The sequence below is a fragment of the Hesperophylax consimilis genome, chromosome 22 (assembly GCF_061612785.1).
Source record: "Hesperophylax consimilis isolate HC1 chromosome 22, BYU_Hcon_1.0, whole genome shotgun sequence".
Taxonomy (NCBI): domain Eukaryota; kingdom Metazoa; phylum Arthropoda; class Insecta; order Trichoptera; family Limnephilidae; genus Hesperophylax; species Hesperophylax consimilis.
This window is the reverse complement of record NC_142857.1, coordinates 13,974,028-13,987,799: the sequence shown is the minus strand read 5'-3', so window position 1 is coordinate 13,987,799 and position 13,772 is coordinate 13,974,028. Positions and strand designations below refer to the sequence as shown.

The 13,772-nt window shown below is 32.7% G+C and overlaps 2 protein-coding genes across 3 annotated transcripts in view; one reads left to right on the top strand and one right to left on the bottom strand.

Annotated features, from left to right (window-relative positions):
* LOC149412874 (uncharacterized) overlaps window positions 1-1,377 on the bottom strand; it is a 203,695-nt gene extending 202,318 nt beyond the window's left edge. Inside the window, exon 1 of the mRNA XM_089645148.1 lies at window positions 1,143-1,377. Coding sequence (XP_089501274.1) covers window positions 1,143-1,152 — 10 coding nt within the window. The 5' untranslated portion in view covers window positions 1,153-1,377. The remainder of the gene's footprint in view (window positions 1-1,142) is intronic.
* galene (potassium two pore domain channel subfamily K member galene) overlaps window positions 1-13,772 on the top strand; it is a 340,051-nt gene that overhangs the window by 212,050 nt on the left and 114,229 nt on the right. The window lies entirely within an intron of this gene.

The window sequence follows — 13,772 nt, the reverse complement described above, 5'->3', positions numbered from 1 at the left end:
ACAGCTTTGTCATTTTAGCGCAGGGCTTTTCGTTTTCTCCAATTTTTAATTTGCATTAAGTTTATTAAAAACCCCTCCTCTCCATTACAAATTTCTCAAATCGTTAATACTGTTTTTTTAAGCGAAGTTTAATACCTGAAATAAATCATTTACGATTTGCCATGATGGGATTGAGAAAAGTATTATACTATAATAGTACAATGTTAAGCTAAAAAGATAATTTTAATTTAAAAAAAAGTATTTCAATTCACCCATGAGCATTTTTAAAAAGCCAATTTTTGATGCTTTTCAATATATGTACTATATGTATAATTCAGTTGAGTATAATACTCGCAACATTGAAGACGTAATTTGACCTCAATTTTTAAGCGAAATTAAACCATTACAGTAATTATGTTGTTGTATGAGACTTTATCAAGTTGTTCCACTTATTTATATAAGATCAGGCTAGTTTAATCCTGTTATCTGTTGTGAATATAATTTTTTTAATGATACTACTAGACAAAAATAGTTTGAAGATGCCTCTAGCAAGGCGAAACCGGTTTGACACAAAATAAAGGCTCCACAGATACATTATCATCATACAAGCAGATTTTCAATCGTAATATTATAATCGAACAATAAGTTTTCTTATTAAAATAAATAACTTAACCGAGTAACTAATAGAAAATGCTATTAGATCATTTAATTTTCATTGCTATTATTCAGCTTATACGTTTTTTAGTTTCATATCAAGTGGTAATTTTGCAGTTTACAAGAATAAAAACAATCGGTAACCGTCACAACTATCGTATGAAAATTCCCGTGTAAAAAAACGAAAGTTGCTTGTTTTGTGATGGAGGACTTAGCCAGCCGAGGAACAGAACAACCTACGCCTAGGTGGGACCCAAACGCGATGTCAACTCAGCCACCGACCGGTTAAAATATAAAAATGTTCGTTTGTAATAATATTATAAACTTAAAAATATTTCAACGTCTTTAAAAAATCAATAATTAATATTTAAGGATTACTTTTAATAACTGAGAAATTTTCTTAAAAATAAATCATTAATATATTATAAACAAAATCTCAAAAGACTCCCGGGGTTAAATTAAACAAAAAAAATAACCTGCAAATAATTAACACAAAAATCAGTACATACCTGACTTCATTTCCACTGTTTGCAAAAGCACAAATGTATAATGTCTCTCACTTCCACAATGTTCAATTAATTTTTCGATCAACACCAATAATGAAATAAACAACCAAATTCATTCAAACAAAAATGTTTTAAAAATCACTGCAATTTTTGTATTTCCCGCTAATAATAAATTAATTTGTAATCAGTTTTTTAGTTAGTACTGATCACTCTCTGTATCATTTGTCGATGTACACTTAACCACTGACACACTTTTCTCGATCGTATGAATTTATATAGACAAATCCTGACAGTGGCGCTGCGACCGAATGGGTGGGAGTGGGTTGCGCAATCTCTGGGCCAGTGGCTCGACTCCCAGCGGATTACGCGAACAATTTTTGGGCAGACGGGTTTCGAGAGAGAGTTATTCGATCTATATGTTTGATTTGACAGGATCTGTGGGTGGTTTGCAATTATTTTGCAGTGTTTTTGATAATTGCATACTTTCTACTAGGTGTCAATTGTGGTGTCATAATAATTGCACAGATTTTAGACAAATATTTTTTCTAATGGTAATGGCATAGGTAATTTTTATGCGTTGAAACCGTACTAAGTAGGTAGACTCATTTTGATATCTGATAACTATTTCGTATTCCAAAGTTGAATCATCTGTAAAAAAAATATATAAAAAATATTTAAGCACAAATAATTTCTAAAGTGATGTTGCTGGGTCGTATAATAGGAATACCTACCAAAAGATATCGGTCCCAGTGGATACATTTTATGTATTCAATAAAATTTCATCTACAAAAAACCACTCTATATAAATATACTTTTATAGGTACCATAATATTGATTATTCCAATTTGACAGCTCGTAAGAAGAGCCACAATCATGCGAACTCTGGCGGCATAAACGGTAGTATCTAACACGTCCACCATATTGAACCGGAACGAAATAAATAAATTAACAGACAGATGACAAATGTCAAATGGTCGAGTTAAAACAGGACTAAAAAATTACGAACAAACAATTTTGTGATTCTGCATTAATTTTTTTGGACAAATTAATGTCATTTAAAGCTCCATAGCTCATGATAAAAAGTTAGGTTGCTCCAGAAAAGTAAGAAAGAAAAAACCTCTTTTGACGCCAGAGATCACAAATGGAGATTATGCTTAAAATGTTAATGAATGTTAATTAATTAAAATGTTAATTAATGAATGCTATAAAATTAACTTTAAAAAAATTTTGACTGATCAAACTGACATAAAGACATGTCGTAAAATAAATCACAAATATATGTATGATTATTTACTTCTTCCACACCTAAAGACCTTGAAGAAGTGGGCTAGCCGTAAATAATTGCTTCCTTTTATGTCCGAATTTAACGAGTTTTGTATAGAGGATGGGACCACATAAAGGCATACATATAAATACTCTAACATGCATAATCTTAGCTTCTTCAAGATGCGTGCATACATTTCTTGAGTAATTAAATAAATGCATGCAGAATGTATGCCATATTACATTATGGCCTTGAAGTAGCACGTTCACTTTTGGGTTATGCATGTAGGCGACTTACGATTCATACGTTTTTTAAAAAGTGGATTAAGGTAATATGACTTTGAGAATTTTTGATCTCTATCGTTCTGTGATCTCAGTTCTGACTCATACGAGTATATGCTGTAATTACCAAAGATATGCTGAACATTTTAACAGTCTGCCTGTTTATTTATATATACTGGGTTCTTACGATATTTTATTTTTTCAATACGCAGTTAATGTACACATAGCTAGATACAATTACAAAAACCTACTCAGTCAAAGGATAACACAAGAGGCACAAGGAACACAAGAGGCACAATATACACAAGATACACAAAAGACACGAGAGACACAAAATACACAAGAGACACAAGAGAAACATGAACCACAAATACAAATACAAATACAAATAAGTGACACGAGAGATACAAGACACAAGAGACACAAGAGACACAAGAGACACAAGAGACACAAGATACAGAAGATACATTAGAAACATACGAGAGACACGATATACACAAGAGACATAAGAAACGTGTACCTTAAATATTCCTAAAAGAGACACCAGAAACATAAGATACACAAGTTAAGTCATTCATAATATAATTAGCGAAATAAATAATAATTTTTTGAGCAATAGCAGAACATTTTTCTAAATCTGTATAAATTATCGATGAAAATGTCTATATAACATATTTTTACACTTTTAACACATGTGAGTCAGAGGGCTAAAATAAGCGATTTTATTTTTACATTTATTCAGATGAAACATGCTATGGTGCCTTACAACATTATTGCTTTTTAAATTTATATATTTTATCATCAAAATTATAACAGGATTGTAAACACACATATCATTCAAGGTAACATTAGCTATATATAAGAACATAAATAGAAAAAATCTATAATGGCACAGTAATAAGGAAACAGTATAATAGGTATATTTAAGTTGGATATAGCTTGCCTCACCAACACCAGCACCAGCACCATTTACTACCAAAACCTGTGTTGAGGCAAAATTTTGAGTAAAAGTAATCGTACACTGTATATGGTTTACCAATGCATATAACAAATGAGTTCCTATAAAACCATTTATTTACTGGTAGGTACTTACAACAATACCCATCGTCCATCGTACAAAAAATTTATACGAAATTCGCTATACTTGGGTGAGTTCACTGGTTATTGCACGACCTTTGTTGAATATCCATTGTTTAGTGACGATTTCAAATTGATATATTTTTTATTTGGCTTGTTTCTTCGAGTAGGTTATTGCATAGTTAAGGCACAAAATATTTGAAGTTTCTTTTTCCAAATGTAGTTATTATTTTGGACTTCAGTATGTATTCTTTTGATTAAAGTCGTTTTATATATTTCAATTTTAGTGTCGGGATGTTTAAACAATTAGATCAATCAATTCCCTTTTATTTTGAAGTGAATTAATCTTGAAGTATTCAAGACGTACGTCGTATGATCTAAGATGGTCATGTAGACCACATTTGAAATATAACAGCCTTAACATTTTTTTAATTGATTCTACCACCTTTTCATATTTGTAATGTGGATTTTAAAAAGTGTTTCCATATTTTAGTTTACTTCTAATTAAGACAAAGGAAAGCGAAACATTTGATTGAAAGTCTTCGAATGATTTACATATTCTGTGAATAAATCCCATTGTTGCAAGAAGAATCCGGTCAGGACAGAAAAAAATAGGTGGAAATGAGTTATGTATAAGGTATTTTTTTATTATCAAAATTTATATTAAAATGGAATCTAACCACAAATTAACAGTATTAAAATTAAAAGTTAACATTTAATTATTTTAGAAGATAAATCATTTAAGATTTTGATCACACGAAAACTATTTTAATAAATTAAGTGGTTTTGAATACCGCAAATGAGTCGCACTGTCAGGAGAATAACTTAAAACCCTGCAAGATGTTTCAAGTGCAGTTCCCCTAAGACATTACAGACTGCAGTATGCAGGATGATTAGTGCCTTGATGAAAGCTAACCTATGATATGAAATGGCACCAGATAAAAAAATAATAAAAACAGCGTCGGATGTAAAAATCGGTAAAATGATGAATCCTTCCCTCACTTCTCTTTTACCAGATACCTGCCATTTAAAAATGTGGAGAGTTAAAGATAGCATACAACATAGCATCCTAGTAATATCATACAATCAGTGATTTGAGTCAGTCATGAAATAATCTTAACACGCTAACCGTGAATGATATAATATCATTAACTTGTCTTGAGCTTATAAGTCACTCATATAATTTTGTGCGCTCAACTAGCGATCTCACTATCACGATTCTGATTCTAAACATCGGTTATAGGAATATCTTAGGTACACGTTTAAACAATTAGATACAGAGAGGAGATATTTAACATTTATTTATTCCATCGGTAGAAAAAAATGTTATTCCAAACCATTAGACTCATCCAGACTCTACACCAAGTATGTTTATGGTGGTAGGTTGATTACTTCGCTCTCAGTCAAGTAAAAGAAGGAGAAAGTCTAACAGCCGAACACTGCCTTGTTTGCATAGTGACAGGAAAAGCGAAATCTTGCTGTAAATTAAACAATGAATGTTTTTTTCGATACTACAACATTGATACTTGGGAAAAATTAATTGTGAAAGAATTTGTATCATTTTTTTTTAATGAGGTGCTAATTTCACTAATAATCATATCTCATATATCTATGGAATAGAGAGGTTAAGAAATATTTTGCTTCTCATATTTCAAATTAAAAACAGCCAACGTGGTTACGCCATTTACACAACGTACCACTCTCATTTACACGTACAAACCTGTAATGTTTTCGCCTTTTCGCCATTCTTTTATTTTGTTTCAAACAATATAGAATTTTCTTCTCTCTTGGCTATGACCGATGTTTAATTTTTTTTTCTAAGGCTTTGCATATGTGTTCGCAGGGATGGAAAATTCCTCCCCTACAACACATAAGCCTCCATGAAAATTGGACCCTCTTCTTTGATATCTACAGAAAGCTACTTAAAGCTCTCTTGTACTATATATCTTTATAGACATATGTACTTAACTAATTAATACGTTATTTACGATCTTGAACGCAAATATACCCGTATTTATATTGTAATTAAATTCCATCAAACGTTGTGTAATTTTTTTGATTTATGATATAGGATTTTAATTACTTTCATTTTTTTGTGGTAACCCTCTTGGTTCTGATCGAGGTGTTGAGTTCAAAGTTGAATTAGTCTTTCTATTGCAAACCTAGACTTAAATGAATTTTCTGAATGAGCTAACTTTCCTATTGTAATTATTCTGATTCCCTGCACCCTAACAAAATCGTAGTTAAACGCTGATAAAAGATATTATACATGTTTATTTGGACAGGTAATTTAATATAACTCAAATGGTTAATTGTTAGTAAATTTGATTTTGGTGAACTTTTGTGTCTGTGTGGCACCACTCCTTTATGATTCTGCTGCTATAAGGTACATGTAAAGATTGATTTAGGAGGTTAATGTAATTAGTTAATTGCATATTTGACGAACTCGGAATAGCCCATTTGCTGGCATAATTTGGCTCCAATCCTCCATCAAGTAAACGAGATGATCGGGAGTGGACTAGAAATTTGCACAATCCTTTGACACGGCTCCTTGATTGATACCTAAGTTATCGTGTCCCAAGAAGCCTTCCACGTCATCATGTACTGCATTCAAGTTTCCCCCCGGGTCCCGATACCCCCAAATTCCGACCCCTCCTTGGACTACAATTTACTTAGGGCGAACCGGTTTCGTCCTATATACAATCATATACTCACGGTTGGTGTGGACTTACGGGTCGTGAATCCTCATTCCACGTTTAAGAGAAAATGCGAGGGTGGTCTATAAGACCTAAAATGCAAGCTGTATGCAGGTCCGCATTCTCCAGTAAACAGTACATACGAATAAATATATGTATACATACAGTTTTGGAAAGGTTTATAACTCGCAATACGAGGCTATCTACCTCGCATCCCGAGCTCGGATCTCGCGCCAAGAACTCTGCGAAGCTCTAGGTCTGGTAACCGAATATATACGTACTAATAAGGTGATACTAATAAATACTAGTAGAATAAGGTCATATTTGATAGTTTGTTTTGGAGAGCTATCGAACTCCAAGCTTTTGTTTGTTTGGTTTTGACGTTTTTATTTAAGAGATTCGTCATCTCTATTTGGTTTGGTTAATGGTCTTGTTGTAGGAGCGACCACTGCCTCCTATTGATGAACTGTATTTGTTTTGAATTTTACCTCCAGGGTTCAACATTAATTTTTGTTCATCCTATCCCGTGATTTTCCAATTGTTTCAAGTGGTTGATTGCCACATTAGAGAGTACTCGACCCTCAAATATCTCAGGCAACTGATGGGGTTTTGTATGAGCACCCAATCAATAAAATTCAAATGTTTCGTATAATTATTCGATATAAATCTGGCTAACCCGTGATTTTTCAATTGTCGATTGTGAATGATAAGTATTTGTAAGCACGCAGCTTCCAGCTGTTTCAGGTAACCAATAAAAACTGTGCGATTATCTAATCAATAGTATTCAAATGTTTCATGTAATTTTTTGATATAAATCTGGCTAACCCGTGATTTTTCAATTGTCGTTTGTGATTGATAAGTATTTGAGAACACGCATCTTCCAGCTGTTTCGGGTAATTAATAAAATCCTTTGTGACTAACTAATTATGGCCAAGGTCGTTTTCAAACTATGCGGTTGACCCAATTCTCCAGTGATCCCTTGTTTTGTAAACAAATAATATAAACATCTCCTGACACACTAACCTAAATGTGAGATTTGTTTATTTTAAAATTCCTTAGAAGTCATTTGCGCCTCTTTACTGATTCAGTTATGATACCGTTTATTGTGCATAGTTAATTTAAATATTTTTAATTCCTTTATTGAAGTTAAACTATTTATTTCATTTTCCGAATTTAGTAAATTTACTAGGTTAAATGAAGAATAAATATAAATATATATTTAAGTACACATATCTCTATTGTCAAAATATGTTAAAAAAGAGTACATATATTAATAAATAAATATAAAATATATGATTCTACATAGTCTGGAATATTAATAAATACATATTTTCTTTTTCAATAATATAGATATATCCTCGGGTAGGTATTAAAAATCGCTACCATTTCGATGCTTCGATTAATAAATAAAATACATATATATAATTACATTACTCATATATATATTCTTTATATACAATATTTTATTTTATATTTATAAATATATATACAAATATACAATATACATATATTAATGTATAATTCTTTGTTTTGTTGTTTTAATTTAATATTCAATTGATATGCTTCCACTTCACAGCCCTTCTGTGTCTCCTGGGACCTGAAAATTATTTATAAAAGGAAAACTCACCCACGTCAAGGTATTTCCGGTCGGGTAGTACACAACAACCTTGATGAAGAAATCCTACCTAATTAATTGTATTTTTCAACTAATTTCAAAATAAATCTTTTCGACTATTTATTCCTATTTAATATTTTATTCTCGCTTGAATCGTATAAATTAGCTGATATTTAATTTTTCTTCCGAACGAAATCCTAATTCAGAAAACCCGTTGATTTAATAACACCTTTCTAGTTTAGGCTTTTGAATGATAGCTGTTTCAAATTCTTTTTCGAAATGATAGACTGATGATTAAAATTCCGGTTAAAACGACAAACACTTTTAACACTGTCGCTATACGCACGATGGATTTTAATTGAACAATTTATTAATTCTAAATTTCTTTTTATATATTTTTAAAAGAAAATTTTTTCGAATTGCGCAGACTTTTAATTTACTCGACTATTAATAAATTAAATTTTTTTCTAACTGTTAATTTTAGAACAAAGATTTAAACGTTTATTATTATCGAATCCTTTTTTTTTGCTTTTGTGTTTCTTTTAACCTAAGATGAAGTATTTATTACTATTATTATTATTTTTTAACCAAATTGACGTTAAATTATAATCTATTTTTAAATATCAATACGCGATCACGTTCACTTTAGATTAACGATAACAAACTCTTAAATTTAATTTGAATGTTTTCACTTTGAATGAAATAATTATTTTTAAATTTTTAATTAATTCACAATTCACTTTTTGCACTTCACTTAACACTTTTAAGCACTGAGTTTAAATTATATTTATTTTCACTGTTTAACCAAATTAAACTGATTTAACAAAACTTCACTGGTGGGGTTTTCAGAATTTAGAAACTGAATTTAAGACTTTTTACAAAACTTTCTAAGTCCAGGTACTTGTTCAGAATTTAACACTTAGATTATTTCACTAGAATTTTACCAATAGACGTAGTACTGCCATGTAACAACTTTTCAAACCCTCGGCGCGACTGCCTCCTGACTGATGAGTTCCATCTTTTATACCCCTCTCAGGTTCCAAAAGACGTATCTGAATTTCTCTTGATGCTTAATTCTATCTCCTATCAACTCGTAAATCCGAACATCCCTCTCATCAATATCGATTCTGCTTCCATAAGATGTTCTGCTTTCCGGCTCTGGGCGGTAGTTAGTTTTTATCTCACAAATCTAAGTCGATAGGGTCCGAATCGGGTAAGTCTGCGTTAATCGCCCAAGCTCCCTTTGTCCTCTGTTCATACAAAAATGTAGTTAAGATCTCATGATTTTGTGTTCCTTTTTTTTCTCAATTCGCGATAGGTCCATCCTCAATAACATATATATAGATCTCAATTTTATGCATCTCGTGCGAAATTGTTTAAATCCATGCTGAAATCTTTACTACGCATTTTTGAATTTCGATTCGTCTAAATTCTACTCAATTTTATTGTCCCTTATATGAGCTTTTCCATTTCCACTCGTACTTTCTATCTCCATGACGCAGATTTGAGTTTTTCCTTTATCTTTGAATTTTATTTTTATCCGCGACGTTTTCTTGCACAAATTCTTCTTGATTCTTATGTCATTTCTCATAACTCTTATAATTACTCATTTTCCAAGTCGTATTTATTAATTTCACGGATAAATTCGAATTGTATCACTTTTTTCCACTTGGATTATTCTTTATCTCCGTTCTTTACCCTTCCTTTTATCTTTTCTCCACTTTTCCCGATGTGTGTAGTCTGCTGGGAAATTTCATACTTCATTTATTATTAATTAATATATAGTTTTCCACACTTCCATGGGAGATATACCTAATTAGACTCTGGGATATCTGTCATTTTTATTGCCTGACCCAATCTCCGCCCAATTTTCTATCTTTCTCATACCAGGATTCACATAAAACATATGCATTGACATCTGTTTATGTTTAAAATTTTGGTACTAGACTCGTAAATTTAGTTTAATTTCAAACCTATTAATTTTTATCTCTTTTGTCTAATCTAAATACTTCCATAAGGTCCACGTTAAAGTTAATCGCTTTTCTAATCGTTTATTACCTTAACGTAAATAAAAATCATGTTCAAATTCCGATTGTTTATCCTTCAAAATATACATGAGACCGCCAACCTTTTATCTTGTTTCGACCCCTCCGTAATATTGGGTAACTCTAATATATATCTAACCTAATAATCATGAAAATGTCTACTTTTCCTGAATCTAATCTATCGATATATGTTTAATTTTACTGTCTTCTTCTAATACTCAATTTTCATTTTCCTAGAACCTTCGTAGCAGTCCAAAATATCTGTATTAACCTTCCATTCGATCGCCGCACTTTTCTAAAATGTGTATTTTTTTTGCGAGATTTTCATCCAAGATTGATTTACCAATATGTCCGTTTCATCTTAAATTGATAACGATTAATTTCCATTGTTTCCAAAACTCTCACCTCTCTTTAATACGATTTTTATCGAACATGACACCCTCCTTCTATCATAAATAATTGTACTACAGTTGAAAATTCTGCCAGTGATTTTCCTTCGCTTTTCCCGTCCTTTTTTATACTATCACGTTTATAGTTTTTCCATTGCATTTTCGTGTGTGTGTTTTTCAACTTGTAAAATCTTCAAAGCACTCGATTTCAATGGTTCGCCATCACCTAAATGCCTCAGTTATTGTAAACATTTCCAGGAGTTTGTCACCTTGAAAGTCGACGTTGACCCTAAAGTGCGTTCACCTCTAATTTCTGTGGGAAAGAAGAAGCCATTAATTATCTTTTTTTATTGCCCGATCCAAAGTTTATTCCTTTGTCCGTCGTAGACACACCTCCCTCCGCTCACTGATTGGTTACTCAAAATTTTATAGCTCTTTGTTCAGATCTATTGGTTGACAAAATTCAATATTTATTTATAGGCCTAGGAAAAGGGGAAGTACCAGTCGTCCTAGACGATTTTACGACATCTCTGCTCTCGTCCCGGAACCTTGATTTAATTTCAACTATTACAGGAGTCTACTGCAAGCAAGCTGGATCAATTCTTTCTCCGCCAGATGTCGTTAGCATGTCCGTTTTCATAAATAATTTGCATATTTTCTTGCAGCTATGGTTTATCTGTTTTTTCTTTCACTGTGATTTAAAGCCTTTCATCACAAACCGATGTATTTGGGGATAATATTGATGCATTCCTGTTGTTCGAGGAACGAACAAGGGTTGGGAAAGCCGTATTTTAAATGGCTATTTCACACAGATAAAGCATGGATAAAGCTTATGGCTTATGACAGGCGAATGCGATAACACAATTTGTAAGGTTAATTCACAGTCAGCTTACCGGGTGGCGAACGAAATCTGCATCTCGAGAATCACCTGTCAGCACTGGAACGGTGAGTGTTGTACGGTAGCACTCGTTATGTTGAATTGGATTGCGATAGTTGCGATAAAATACGTTTAAGGGATTATTCCGATAAATAACCGGCGATAGTACACACATTGGTTTTGACAAGACGAACGTTTCGATGCGATTGTACGGCTCACGGCACTCCGTGATTATAGTTGACGTGTTTGAATTCAAACTGTACAGTTCAAAATCTGACCATACTATTGGTCAGCACACGGCCTGTCAAAAGCAAATCAGCGTGACGGAACACCTGTAATCCTAAAAATCTATATCTTGTTTCCATGTGTTCCTCTCATTCGTCGGCCGCGTCCGAAGGATTCAAACCTCCAAGTCTCCAGCCGCGATAAAATGCGTAAAATTTTATTATGTGTTATTACAGGGAAATAAAAGCTATGAAATCAACCAGTACCCAGAAGACGATTTTTTTTACGTAATACGCGTCCTTCCTATTTTCGTATGCGGCAAATTTCTCCTAGGTACAGTGGTTTGTTAAAAAAAATTCATTATCAAATGGTCCTTTGATACACACAATTACACAAATTAGACAAATTACAAATCACAATGTATCATTAGTTAGATTTTGATTTGTAGGTACTCTTAAAAAGGCAATACTGAGACTCAACTGAGATTTTGTTGTTATTTCTTGTTTTGGTTTCAGAAAACATGTTCAGCTCTGTCGTTCGGAATTTCTAAGTCAACATATATTTTTTTTAAAGTTTCATTGCTCTGAAATATTAATTTACCTGTTAAACTTCTCCAATTCGAACCCCCGCCCGTGTTCCCTGGTTACAAAGTATAAAAACATAGGTACCGATCTGCTACCGCGCCAAAATATTTCGTACAAAAATGTTTGAAAATCAATCGAATTGCACTTGTTTTAACGATATTTCATTGTAATAATACATAACAAGTATTGTTAAAGTCGCATTACTTTAATCTGATAGTTGCAATAATAATTTCCCACTGTTAACGGTTTTATCGGATCAATTTACATAAAGCTATTCTCCTCTCATACTAACTCTATTCTCGTTTAATACCGTGGGAAAAAATATTTGTATTCAAGCCTCGACGCTGTTCGTGGTTGAATTTAAAACGAAACCACAAAAAACGTAATTAATGATTAAATATATTTTTCATACCTGTTTTACCATTTTTTGCTTTTTAAAAAAGGAGATCGATCTACTTGAAAAAAAAAGATGGTGGCTATAGTGGCATGGTGGCTATTTTTTAAACTTGGTAATCAATAGATGTAGTAATCGACTTTCACGAATCTGTTTATACATGACCTTGCACTGATGGGATCCTGTTCATATGATGATATTCAGGGCTGGATTTAAGAGGTAGATTATATAAATGCTAGTAGGAATATAATGATTAAAGTCTGAATTTTTGATTTTAGAAAAATTGATTTCAAAATAGTGTTAAAAATAAAATAGGATGACTTCACATAGTTGTAAATCTATCCGCAATGGCGTCATGATTGACATACGAGTTATTATGTCGTATATTATGTAAAGTGTTAAGAATATGATAGGATGACTTCACATAGTTGTAAATCTATCCGCAGTGGCGTTATGATCTATTTATATTATATTTAGTGTTAAACACATATTATGACTTCACATAGTTGTAAATATATTCGTATAATGTTTTACATTTCTATGGAGTGCCCCGATTGGTGGTGCTAGTAGGGCCCTGTAATTGTTGATTTCTGATGATATCGAGCCGTTAAGTGATTATTAATTAAGTAATTTTTTTTAACATTCGCACGAACCAAAATAACATGGTGTTTTAGTAATTGATCTACGATTCACCCTGAAGGTTTCCGGATTCTTCGCTAACAATTATTTTTATAAGTTAACTATGCATTTCAAAACCAACAAAAATAAAATATTATTAGATAATGTCAATATAAACTGCTCCTTTGTCCCCCCGAACCTCTTCCACCTCACCCCCCATGCCTCCCCTCAGAAGTAGTTGGGACTCTTGCGCGGTGTTCACACAAAGTAAAAAAAAAATAAAGATTGGTTTAGCTACGCCGCTGTGGATATGAATTGTTTTTCGACTACAGTATACTACAGGAGTAATTTATTTTGTACAAGGTGTTTAAGGTCCCCATTCATGATGAACTACAAATGTCCCATGTTGTACGGCTCACTTCACCACCTCACCACCTCACCACCTCACCACCTCACCACCTCACCACCTCACCACCTCACCACCTCACCACCTCACCACCTCACCACCTCACCACTTCACCACCTCACCACCTCACCACCTCACCACCTCACCACCTCACCACCTCAC